Source organism: Calidris pugnax, unplaced genomic scaffold (genome assembly GCF_001431845.1).
Source record: "Calidris pugnax isolate Ruff unplaced genomic scaffold, ASM143184v1 scaffold95, whole genome shotgun sequence".
Taxonomy (NCBI): domain Eukaryota; kingdom Metazoa; phylum Chordata; class Aves; order Charadriiformes; family Scolopacidae; genus Calidris; species Calidris pugnax.
This window is the reverse complement of record NW_015090885.1, coordinates 5339357-5352922: the sequence shown is the minus strand read 5'-3', so window position 1 is coordinate 5352922 and position 13566 is coordinate 5339357. Positions and strand designations below refer to the sequence as shown.

At 39.8% G+C, this 13566-nt stretch overlaps 1 protein-coding gene across 1 annotated transcript; it reads right to left on the bottom strand.

Moving 5' to 3' along the window:
- Positions 1–1175: 1175 nt before the first annotated feature.
- CHMP2B (charged multivesicular body protein 2B) lies at positions 1176–13269 on the bottom strand. The gene is made up of 6 exons (XM_014947424.1): positions 13109–13269; positions 9777–9868; positions 6899–7093; positions 4338–4440; positions 3203–3309; positions 1176–3046 (listed from the first exon to the last, which is right to left on the bottom strand). The coding sequence occupies exons 1-6, from the start codon at positions 13140–13142 to the stop codon at positions 2933–2935; spliced, it is 645 nt and encodes a 214-aa protein (XP_014802910.1). The 5' UTR covers positions 13143–13269; the 3' UTR covers positions 1176–2932.
- Positions 13270–13566: the final 297 nt, after the last annotated feature.

The following is a 13566-nucleotide window of genomic DNA, read 5'->3' as shown; positions in this document are numbered from 1 at the left end:
GTGCAGCTGGAAAGAAGCTTAAGAAAAAATAAAAATAGTGGTTCTTAATGCAGTGGCGAAAAAAAATTCAGGGAAATCCTCTACAAAAAAATGTGGGTGCCAGAATTTATATCGACCAGTTCAGAGATGAAAAAGCCACTCAAATCTGTTGTATACAGAGTAACTTACATAGGGCTCTAGAAGTGCTCTAAATTGAAAATTAGTTAGAGGTTGGCAGAGCATTAGGGGAGGAAGCGGCACCTTGTTCTCCTATTTTCCTGGGCATTGCTTATGGGCACTTGTGGAGTAGGATTCTGGGCAAGATGGACCTCAGTCTGCTCCAATGGAGTCATTCTTAGGTGTGTGCAGAACTGCATTGTTATTCTTGGATGGAGGACTTTCCGATTCAGTGCTATTAAGGTCTCAGCGAGGATAAATGAGTTAAAGGATTGAATGGGGGTTTTTTTGTGGTTTTTTGTGCATTTTTTTTTGTCTGCTAAGAGCAATTTAAAAGCAATTTGTTTCTAAGTAGGGAATGAAATTTTGTTATAGACAGCAACAACACATTAACTATAATTCAAATAAATATAAGCAAGCCTGCAAACCTACACCACTTCTCACTGCTGCTGAAAGATTTTTACACAGATTAGAGCTGCAGGACTTAAAAGATAACTGTCAGATTAGAGCTGCAGGACTTAAAAGATAACCGAAGATAACAGAAACACCACATAGATATTGACAGTAGCCCTAGCTCATCAGTCTTACTAAGACTAAAAAGAAATGCCTTTATTACTGTTTGTCAAAGACTGTAGATAGACAAAGGAACTCAGAATAGAATTATGCCTATTTTGACAGTCGTTAAAAAGATAAAGTGCAAATTTCATTCAGAAAGGACACAAGTCTTGGTGTTCAACCAAAATACAGTCAATGAGTAATATTTTATACCTAACTAATTTCAGATTACGGTTTATCTTTCAGTGCTTAAGAGCAGTAGTTGGGCACTCGGATACAGATAGAAGGGAATACAAACTTGATCAAGTTTTTACTGAATGTTGAGTTTAAATAAAAGACCCACAAGCAACTACAACAAATATTAGAGCTGAGATCAAAGGAAAATTTATTAGAGCTAACAGGAGTCCAAAGAAAGCTCACTAAGAGACAGATGTGTAAGACTAACCCTAAAGAGGACAAAGCCATTGTGGAATAAAAAGCGTTTTATTAGATTTTTACAAAATAACTTTTAAAAAAAAAAATTCACCTCATATTAGATATATGCAATATAAATACTTAATGTATTCCTACCCACTACCTCACAGATTCATAGTTTGTCCATTACTTCCTTCAAAGAGAAAGAACATCTGCATTTCTACGCCAAAAACCAGATGAAGGCTCACCTATGTTTTTTCTCTCTGCTGACTTCAGTCCTAAAAAGCAGATGGTGTGACAACAGTAGATTCATAGAGGTTATGGTTTCCTACTACACTTTCTCGAGCAGCAAAGCCTCTTTATGAAGTTTGTAGACCCCCCTCCCCCCCCCATTTATCCTGGTTTCACTCTTTGAAGGTGTTCTGCTTTTCTCTTTTTAAAGCCGAGATTATTTTGTTGTTTCTGTTCAATGAATAGCCCCACTAAATCAGCACAACTAGCAAAAATCTCCAGCAGAGTAAGGGCTGAGGAACTTCAAACCATCTTGGGAAGTGGAACTGGGAACTACATTCTCAGACTTTGTCATCTATTTAAAATATAAACAGTTCTTATTTCATTAGCTCAATGCATTCCACTTAAAGGTAGAATCATGCTGATGCAGTCCAGAGACCATAGAAAAACCTTCACAGAATCAGAACATTTTTATTATAGCGTTTAGACAGGTAATTATCAGGTATCATCCAAAACTGTTCTCAAAACTAAAGTTTAGATTTAGCTTATCAATGTGATCAATTGCATCTTAGTAAACAATACAGTTATGCACAGTTATTTTCCATTAAGAAATACTGTAAAATATATACAACTGTTGTTTCAGGCAAATGTCCTTTTTGCAAGTGCGCAAATTGCATTTCTGAACAAGTGCATTTGTGAACTTCAGCACTGAGTCCCACAGAGTACACAGAGGTCTCACCATAGTGTTTTGCGAAACCACCTTAATTACAAGTTTACTCACTTTTCAAAGACTCATTCTGAAAAAAAATCACAAAGGTACAAGATTTATATACATAAAGGCACAGCAATTCTGTTGAAATCAGCTATGTTACAGTACAATAGAGTTCAATCAGTGCCTTTCATGCAACAAAGTTCGCTAACAAATTTAAATACTCTTCCAGTAAAATTAACTGCACAAGGATTGTATCCTTCCCTTTCTGTAAAAAGAATAACCAGCTATTATTTAAGCAACTCAAAGTTACTACAGGAACTGGAAAGAAATATATAAAATGCTTTTCCTTTCTGCCTAAATTTGCTAGACTTTTGAGGCTATTTCTTATCAAAAGAAAATAGTTTCCAACTGAGAGCAAAGGTGAAATTTCATTTGTGCTAAGATAACAGACTAAAAATTTTTCTATAGCAATAGTTTTATAACAGATATCATTTTTATATAGGTGCTGTCCTAGGAGGCATCACCACCAGCCACAGAATAGCCAATTCTAAAGATAGATAAGGAACCGAGATAGAAGAAAACTTTGAAATCAGAGGCCAGATTCAGATCAGGTAGAAATGAATTTATCATTAGAACTACAACCCTGGTTGGTCCGGTGCTCACGCAATGGACACAGCTAGTGTACTTCCCCCTGTAAATTAATTCAAAATATTCTCCCCTTCTCCTTCCCCAAGTGCCATCTTCAAGTTGTCATTTCTGAAGCTTCAGAGTTTTCCTAGACATCAGTTGCATTGAAAGAGTATTTGCACTTTTTACAAGTCTGCAGCTGAATATTTAGAAGGCAGGCTGTGTATTGCCATCAAGCTAATCAACTCCCAAAGCTTTGAGCTGTCGTTCAATCTCTTCATCTGATATGGTAGCAGCTTTTGATGTTGATGCAGATGGTAAGCCTCTGGCAGCTGATGGAGCTTTGGCCATCTAGAACAAAACAGAAGTTTCCTTTAGTCAAAATAATATGTTTTATGACAAGCTGACTTCTAGAATAAGACTGTAAAATAAAGGCTCATAGAATAAACTACTTAAAAAAGGGTATGAAGGTGAAGATGCACGTGAACTGAGTAAAAATTGCCATACCTTTCCAGAGATTTCAATTCCTATCTCATCAAGCACTTGGTTAACAATATCTTGGCTCTCTTCCTCTTCATCAGAAGCATCAAAAATATCATCCAGAGTGTCATTAACTTAGAAGAAAGAAAAAAAAACAAAATCCACACTTCATTAAGCAAAAAGGTTACTAAAATAATTGAATACTATCTTTTTACCCTCCCAGAAGGCAGTAGTAATATCAACAGAAAGCACCTGTGTATTGGAGATGCTTCCTTACCTTTGCCTTGCAAAGCCTGTGACCACAGCTAGAGCAGCAGCAGGGTAAGGCATGACTGCTTTTATAAAAACGTTCATTTTCACCAAAATAGTTCAGTTGCTGCATCTACCCCATGCACTAGATTTCAACGTTTCTTAAAAACATGTTCTACAGTCCCATTAAAAATCCCTTTCCTCTTCCTCCTCCAAGTAAATTGCACAATTGTTAACTACTCAGCTAACTTCTGAATTGCAACAATACAGTTCTGCACAGCTGAGGTGTTCACATCTTGCTCAACAATATTGTTTTGAGTCAATGCTACTTACTATGGCCAACACAGTGGCAGGGATTGGGATAGGAAGGAGGCTGTGCTAGCAACATCAGGAAGTTTGTTGATAGTGTTAGTTGACAGTGGACAGATGTCCACGGGAACAAAAAATCTTGCCATGCCCTTAGAAGCAGCTTGTGGCTTAAAATAAAAAAATGGAGACTAAACCATCCCATACCACCATGCATGTAAAACTGGGATTATCAGTAATATCTAAATTAAAAAGCACATGCAGAACTATCAGCTACAGAAAGGGCAATTTTTCAAGTCCCCCTACTAGTTATGCCAACAAGGTTCTGAACTTCTCTTCCCTTCCAGTATGTTCTTTCTAGAAGCATGATGGGTGTTCTGCATGAAGATGGGAAGGAATGGATTCCAGATTTAGCATCTAGAGCTACTAAAAAGCCTGAGACAGCCTACCTGCTCAGAAGTGCATTGGTTTATTTGCTCTTAATTTGTGCTGTTAATCTCATTAATTGTAGAAATAAAACTTCAAGCATCAGCATTTCTAGACTGATTCCACCCTTCCAAGAGCACTGTGGGCTGCAGGGAGCTGTTCCCTGCAGTACAGAACTTACTCATTTCTTCAGTCATTTCCATCTTCATGTTTTCCTTCTGGAAGTTCTGCATAGTTTGTAGTGTCTTTTGTGGATCCATTTTCTTATTAACTGCTTGCATTGTCTATTAATATTGAAAAGAACCCTTAATTATACAATGAGACATTAGTAAATACCAATATATACATTAAAAAGGAATAAGACTTTCCTAATAAAAACCCTTTCAGTCTAAATTTCACTTTTATTGTCTCTTTACATGAGAAGTGTAGATATACAACAAATCAATAGTACAGTCTGCACCTAGTAAGAAATATTGCTATCTACTAGCCTAATACATATGTTTGTAAATGTATGTGCCTTTCTTGCACCATGACCCTTCTCCTGGCCTTCTTTTAGGACAAATCTGCCTGATCTAAATAAAAAGAATGAGACAATATTTCCTAACTTCCAGGCTATACATTTTAGAGGGGTAAATGGCTGCAGGTCTTTTATTCCGTAAGGCACACTTATTTGAAAAAACACTAGAGGACAGACATTAAATTGCAATTGTTTCTTTATGTTATAATCTAATGGGAAAAAATACTTTTCTCTGAAAAGCAAATATCAAAGTGTTCAGGAAGTACATATTAGCTTAGGGTGAACCTTTGTAATGGGAAGAGATCTTTCTGTGACAGTGTAATAAACTTCACCTGTTTTACTACAAGTGTGCAGCACTGCCTTGGCAGGCACCAGTATTTAATACTTTCTTCTTTCCTAAGAAGCAAGTTACTGTATCTCTCATGGGACATCACAACCTAAATATAGACATGAGCAATTCAAACATAAAGTCTAACCATCTTTGAGAAGATGAAAGAGTTGGTTAATTAAAAGGGATGCTATCAAGCTACTACAGCTGCTACTGGCTTCGTAGCAGCTCTTCTGCCTTCATGTCTGAGTATGTTTAAAGTGATAATATATTATGCTTCTAATGTTACTTGAATTTCAAAGACTGTGTTCATAGCCACATTATTTGAATTTAAAAGTCGTTCTAGACTTAGAGGGTGTTGCTTCTTTAGCGTTCTTTTACATGAGTTACAGATGGACATCAAAATTATTTGCACTAAACTGATACAGAGTTTATATATCTTCAGAAAATAAGGGTCAGATGCATGATTAAAAGAAACAGGTAACTATTAACTAGACTTTGTTTATGTTCAAAATTAGTGTCATACATGCTAAAAAGTATATAGAAAATACTTTGAATGCTTTGCATTCATGTGGTGGTCTTTTTTGTTGAGGCAACAATAGTCTATGAGCTTCAAAAGCTACTGAATACTTTTATTTTTTAAGCTTCCTGTGTTGATAAGGCAAAACACTCACTTTAAAAGTGACACCTTCCTATGAAATAATGTTACACAAACTAGTCCATAGCAGGTACTTCTATGTTTCATAAAACATCACTTTTCTGGTGCTGGTTAATTTACTTTTTTAATATTTTTGGTTTTTTCTACTGATTTAACCTTCATAATTAGTCTAGTGACACTTTGGTTTTCAGAAATTTAACCCAAGATGTCTCATAGATAAAAACAAGTCAAGCATCAACTTCTTCACGTGCAACACTGTTGTAGGAATACTGAGTAAGCTGTTTAATGTGATCAGTTGTTCAGTCAGACAAGCCTGCCCTTTGTGGGTTAGTCATGGAGGATGGAAAGTTTGCTACAGAGCCACAACTGTATCACTGGCAGACATCTGGCAGAATGGCAGACATCTGTCAACATACTGCTTCCAAAAGATATGACAGCAAAGCCTTAGCAGGAATTACTTTCTGCACTAAGTTGCGTTGTATTACTGTGTTTAAGTGGCACATGTATGTATTTAATTTGGACTGTGATAAAAGTACGACTTGTCTACAATGATGTGCGCTATTTCTGTTTCCTACACCTCAAGGTGAACAATCCTGCTTGCCAAAAGCAAACTCCCTATTTACCATTTTAGGGAAAAAGGGGAAAGTTCGTAACTCAGATAACTGAGATTTTTCAGACTCTTTTATGAGACTACATTTGTGAGAAAACTTAATCAATACTGTTTCCTTAGAACACGGAGAGCAAGAATGACAAGGAACTCCAGATTAGATTTCCTTAAGAACTTAAAATTCAAAGCAATAACCTACTTTTTGCACAAGACATAAAGCTACTGTGGCACACTGCCTTGATTTCTAGACAAACCATGCCCTAGTTTTTCCCCAATAAAAACTGCTTGTGACAAGATGTACAGGCAAGACACTGTAGCAGCATGGTGTGGGGTTTTTTTGATGTACTAAAAGAGTTCTTCTGCTGGCTTTTGAGATTATTATTATCACACAAACATTTGACAGATGTCTACCCCCAAAAAATATGCTTAGTTAGGTGTTAAGTAGTTGGATTGACTGGACAAAAAATTCACAGTATGAATCAAATTACATTTCCCTACTGCAACCTCAACACCATTTAGGGTATTAAGCAATAAGTTTTATCCCGTCAATTTTCTTATACAAAATAACACAACTTAACTTTTGCAACCATATGCTGCATTTTAATGTAAAAGAATGTCTTGTAACAACTTACTTTTGCTGTAGTTGACATAGCTCCTGCCATCTTCATCTGAGAGTTCATGACCTTTGTCTGAGTTGACATAGAAGTGACTTTAGAGCTAACAGCATACGTTCGATTTTTCTGCTTCCGCAGTTGTACAAGCTGTTTTGCTAGAACTTTACAGGCTTCTTTATTACCAGTCTTAGCCATTTTCTTTATTTCCAGTTCCTGTTAAAAAAAGATATAAGATTAATTCTACAAAATTTGTATTCTAACAAAGACTATAAGTAAGCCTTAAAACTAATAATACCAAGGTTAACTCTCCTCTTTATTTTTTTAAGACATTTAAAGTTATATAAATATTCTTCCTTGCCTTTCTACCAAGGCTATTTAGTAGAAGAAATGCAATGCTGTTATAATTTGACCAGAAGAAACAAAAAAATAACAAAACTGATTTATAGTATGGCAGCACACAGCTCCCCAAAAGACTTCAACTTCTGCAAAATGTCAAATTCACTTATATGTGCACATTCAGTTTCATGTCTGGATAGGGAGTAACACTTAAAAAAAACCTGCACCACAAAACCAAAAAGTGAAGAACTTATCATGGCCAGCCAACTGTTAATGCCATGATTCTAATCATATTTGATCTTTTGCGTTTGTGGGCAATCAAGCTGTATCACCCATGGAAGAAACAGGGAGTTCATAGATTCTTTTTAACACTTTTTCAGCCTTGAGAGACTCTCAGAACCTTTTTGAGGAAGTAGACAAAACTAGATGAGCAATAATTATAGGCTGTTTGCCCACATAATTTAGCTGGACTTAACCTAGCACACAATAAAAGTGATATAATTTGTCTACAACAACGTGTGCTTAAACCTTATGAAAGACACTTCTGGTTTACAAAAAACCCCTAAATCCCAATCTATCAATTCAAGGAGAAACAGCAAGCTATTTACTTCAGAGGTACCAGGAAAAAGTTTGGCACAAATAATCTTGTCAGCTGGGATTTTTCAAAGTATGCCTTCTGATTTGTGACTTCGTAGTGTAAACTTTTCAACTAATTTTTCTTCTTCATCCTTTTTAAAGGAGGGCTTGGCATAGTATCTCAGTTCCTTGGATATGTCCATTGTACACGATCTTCTGTGTAAATCCATAATTTCTGAAAAGCTGTATCATACATACTATTTTTAATCAAAGACGGTACAGACCGTCAAATAAGGAGCATGAGACTCTTCAAACATTAGAGGTCTGAAACCTGTGTGAAGCTTTCCTCTTCATAAGTAGCTCACAGAGACCACAAAAACAAATTTCTATAGCATGTCCAGAATATTATCTCCTTTTTCCATCTCCTCAAGTATTAAGAAGGATAGGCAAGAGTAGTTTGCACACTAGCATACACTAGTTTGTACTCTAGTTTTAACAGCAAACATTTAAAGATAGGGATTTTCTCACTGAGATGAAATACCTAAGTAGCATTTATAACCTGATTTTCAAAGCAAAATACAAACCTACATCAACCATTGCTAAATCACTGCAGATAATCCAGCTGCAGGTATCAAACCCTATATATAGATGATTTTATTCTTAAGAAGAATTTCCATTTTTCTTAATTTCTTCCATTTCTTCCATTAAGAAGAAAATCCATTATTTGCTTTTGAGTGGTTTGGGGCAAGCTTATTAAAGTCAGTTACGTTCCTCTGAAAAAAAAATAATCAAAATTCATACAGTCGTATGAAGTTACTGAACTGAAACAGAACTGTCTGCGTACTTTAAGGTATTTTTATACATAGAGTTAATATAAATAGGTTTTCTCAGATTTGTACCTCATAGTTAAGGAAAAAAAAGTCTTTCTGAAGGAAGTATGTAACAAAATGTTCTGAGATTGACTGACAAGGCCTTGGTCCTTTTTTTACCTGATCTGACTCTAAAAATTAATATTTATGGTCCATTGATTCTCTCATCCTAACAGCAGATTCTAACTTTTTCGAAGATATATTTCACTTCTCTTTCTTCTTCTCCTCAGAAATCCAACATTTCTGAAACAATTTATCGTAGTCAGTAATCAAAACTTCAACCTCCGTATTTAATGAAAATGAAGGTTATTTCCAGAATCGGAACATTTCACACTGAAAAATGCTTTATCTATGAGTAACCAAGGCTTCCAGAAACAATTTATATGACCTCTTCTAGCATATTATTCCCAGCTCTTGGTATTCATGCGACCTGCTGCCATGAAAATAGCTACAGGAACAGTGGCTGGATTTGCATAGCTTTTCCCACAGTCTGAGCATGTCTTCATGCATCAAACTCTACCATCTGTCACATCCATTTATCCAATTATACTGCCCCACAGGTGCAGCATTCATTCACTGAATACTTGATAGCTCGCACACACTAAGTTTTAAATAGATCTTAATTTAGGCAGTTTTACTATTATTAGCTAGTTTTAGGGAAGTTCAATATGAATGAAAATAACAACCCTATGGGGTATTAATGGCATCCTGTGTTTTTTCAAATACTACCTCCCATAGTCATAGTAACATATAATAGCACTGACACAGGCTTCTTTTAGTGTTTCCACCAGAAGACCACTGATTTACCAGCCTGTTAGAAAAAAACCTTCCAAAGGACAGAGAATGCTAAGAACAGAAGGGAAAAATGTACTTATTTAATCTAAGCACATTGTTTCAGGCTTTTCCTATATTAAAGGCTGAGAACCACTTTAAGATAGTATTTTTTTTTCTGACACAATTTTAATAACTGAAAAGTCAAAAAAGGGGAAGTCAACTTTTTTAGCATTCAATTATTATACCTTGAGTTGTATCTTTTGCACTGTGCAAGTTTTCTGTTATATTGGGAGTGTGTGTTTGTTTTTAAACAGTAAAATAAAGTTGCCTGCTCTACTTACCAGTTGTTTTTCCTGTTTTTCGAGTGCTGCTCTATCTCTCGTTATAGTCCTCTGTGTACCTCTTAACTCTCGATTTTGCTCCTTTATTATATCTGGAAAGAAAATTCTTATAGCTGGGAAAAGTTTTCAGTATTACATAAACATCTTTTCTGCTAAGCACTCTGCAGACATGCAGTATGTTTGACAGCCTCCCTTTGTTCAGAATGAACTGTCAGCTATCAAAGAGCTATCAGCATTTCAAATATATGAAACATTAGCAAAACACAATTCTATGTATACAACATGATTATGTTTTGGCAGCATCAGGCCATATCCCACAACAAAAATGCTATTTTACCTAGTATGTTTCTTTGTACCATAACCATAGCAAGAGCCTTAACCACACTGGAAGATTTAGGTACACATACTTTTCTGCAAGTTCAACCCTAACTCAGCAATAACATACTCACTGTGAGCCCACTGCTTTTCAACTAGTCAGGCCGAACTGCAACAGATAGAACAGCTGAAGAAACTTTATATAGGAGATCTCAGAGCAGTTAAGGAGTTCCCAAGTCCATTAAATCAGTGAAGATACTCCTACATGCAAGTTCTGGATCCTGCTCTTTTCTGTCCTAATTCTGGTTTGACAGAGATTACTCTTCTCCACAAATGTACCCCATCTGTGCAGCCCAACTTCAAGTCAGACTATAAATCAATAGCGTTCAAACTTTTTCAATTAGCAGAAGTTTAAAAATAGTAAGATATGAAAGTGGAGGTTTTTATAGCAAATTAAAGTTTCCTGACACTGATGTAGCCAGCAGAAGCCTGAATACTATCAGGTGAAACATACCATCCTTCATAGGAGTTTTGTTCACTGTACTATTTAAAAACTATGTACCAATAACATCCAATTATTAAAGCAAGTACTGTTTATAATATAAGCATCAATCATGTTGCAATTAACTTTTGTTAGAATTTACAGGATGTGCTTAGGTGTGATTCACCTGGGCAAAGGTAAAGAGGTCTGCATCTGACTCAGTGTCCTCTGATAGATAGATATGATAGAGGAAAGAAGTTGGTACTTTCAGGAAGAGATTCATCTGCTTCTAATGTATGTCTCTACATGACATTAGATACACTTTGGGTGGGAGTTTAAAAGGAGCAGACTGACACATAAACTTTGTTTAGAGCTCCCTCTTCCAATCCACAGAAGTAACATCATGGCAGGGTGCTGCTATTGTAGTTATAAAGTTTGAAGGATGTGAAAATCAATACAAACAGGCAGAGTTATAACAGAAATAAGGGCATGAAGGATAAATCCTAGAAACCACAGCCACCCTTTTCATTTTTTAACACTTGGGACAGTTCTTTTATAAACAGAAAGAAGCATTCACATTCTTCATTCCCACAATCAGAAATACTGTAAAATGTCTATTGCTGAAATTACTTAAGCCTTAATAGGTTTCAATTAAAAAAAAAAAAAAACAAGCCTTGAGTGGTATTTTAAAGAGAGCATATACACTACCCCCTCCCACCAATTGCTTTTCACTAAATAAATACATACTCCAAACAATCTCTGTGAAAGAGAGACCTGTTTTTACAATATTTCTACTGCTCTGAGAATTACACAAAAAGCATCTTCAGGAGATGTAGAATTTTCAATGGACAATAATGAAGAGCTGAAAGATGACACTGAATATAACACTGCATTCTTCACACTGGCAAAGCAGCAGTGAAATTACTCTGAAAATAATGCTACAGGCAAGTAATTTTGAAGGTAGACAAAGATGTTACTTGCACAGTTGCACTTGCGAAAATGAAAGAAAAAGCTTAATAGCTACAGAAAAGACTGCCTTTCCTAACTACGATTACTACTAAAAAAAATCGCTTAGTGTAGAAAGCTTGAGAAGTAGGAGGTTCAAGACAATAAAAACCAAGAACTGTACTTAAGTCAGGCGAGAGTAAGAGTGAGCATGATGCTTCTTCCTGTTGTCTCTGATCTCACATAGTGGTTCAAACCAGGGATGGCAATAAACTGAAAACAACTATCTGCAGTTACAGCCCCTTTCATTTGTTTTTGGAAGTGAAGGCCAAGATGAGAACTTGGTTCCTGTTTCTCTGTGATAACTGATGCAAATTCCTAGCTTAGCAGACCAAAGATGTCAGGGTATTCCTGAGACGGCTTTTTGCCAATAGCCACTCGTGTGTGTCACGCTGCCACCTCACACACCAGGATATGGAGGAAGCACCTCCATTCCTGAAAACAGGTTGGACAAGAGACACCCGGCAGGGCTTGACCTGGCCCCTACAATCCGCCTTGGTCATGGAAGTTTACTGTCATCTCCTCCTTCTTCCTCTAGTCAGGTGTTGCACCAAAAATGGCAAGAGCCAAGTGGGAAACATGCGTATTAAACATACATATTCTCCCTTGGTGACATACAATTGGTTGATGCACAGTGTCACTTTTGGCAAGCCATTTTCAAATGAGGACCCGCCTGATTTGACACAGGCCACCCGATGTGCCAGACGGCCAGCTCCAGAGCTGTTGCCAGCCCTTGGCCAGTCTCTGCCTCGCCACCATGCCTGGGGTGCAGGGATGACTCGGAGGGCTGACCCTTACCCACAGGACGGCTGCCAGGTAAGTGATCTTTTATTTTTGCCTTTACTTTGGAGATGGTGCTTTCTGTGTGAGTTTGAGTGTGTTAAACCGCAGGCCGGCTGCAGGCACATCAAGACCAAGCGGGCTTCGCAGGCGGCTCTTAATCCGAGGCTGCCCCGCGGTGGCGGCTGGGCTGCTGCCCCCCGGGGCGGCGGCTCCCGGAGCCTGCGGGCCTCTTGGGCCGCCTTCTCCCGGTGGCAGACAGCCGGCTGCCGCAGACCTGCGCCCTTCGTCTCCGTCTTCACGCCCGGCTCCAGCAACTCTTCACGGGCCTGTTTTGTTGTTGTTCCCCTCCTCCGTCTCCCTCACTGGGATCACCAGGGCCCGACTCCCCGGCCCAGCCGCCCCACAGGGCCCCGATGCGTCGGGAACCCCCCGCTTCGCTGTCCCAGGGGGCCGGCCCGGCCCTGGGACTCTCCCCACCGCCCCGCCCGGCCCGAACGCCGCCGGTGAGTCACCCCGGGCGGGCTCTGGCCTCCTCCGTTCCCTACGAGTTACCCCCTCCGCCGGGACACAGGGCCCCAGGCCGCCCCGCAGGCACCGCCACCACCCCGGGCTCCCGCTCCCCCCGAGCCCAGGCCGGGGCCAGCTCTACGCCCGGGACCGTAGGAGAGCCGGGGACAGCCGCCACCAGGCTGCGATGGGGTCGGTGGGGCCCTCCCCGGGGCGTCAGCGGCCCTGCACCCCCACTCACCGTCCACAGTCTTCTTCTTGAAGAGCGAGGCCATGGCGGCAGCCAGACCCGGAGCCGCCGGACGCCCCCGCCGCCGCCTCCTCAACGGGCTCCTGCCTCCTCCGCAGGTGACCAGGAAGCGGCCGGGCCGTGCAGACCCGCCCCGCTCCCAACTCCCCGCCCGGCGAGGGGCGGGACGGGGCCGGGCCGGGCCGAGCCTCACCGCCCCTCTGCTCCCGCCTACGCCGCGGCGGCGGAGCCGGCTGGGCTACGGGCTGCGCTCCCCGCCGGGACAACCCCAGGGGGGAGTCACTGCCCAGGGCGGGACGGGACACCGGCAGCACCCCCTTTCCTTCCTCCTGGATTCTTTCCGTGTAGCAGTTCGGTCACACCGAGCCGCGGGACCCTCCCGGGTGGCGGGGAAACGCGGGGAAGCTCCCCCCCCACCCGCCCGGTGGTGGCTGTTGGCGGGCTGGGCC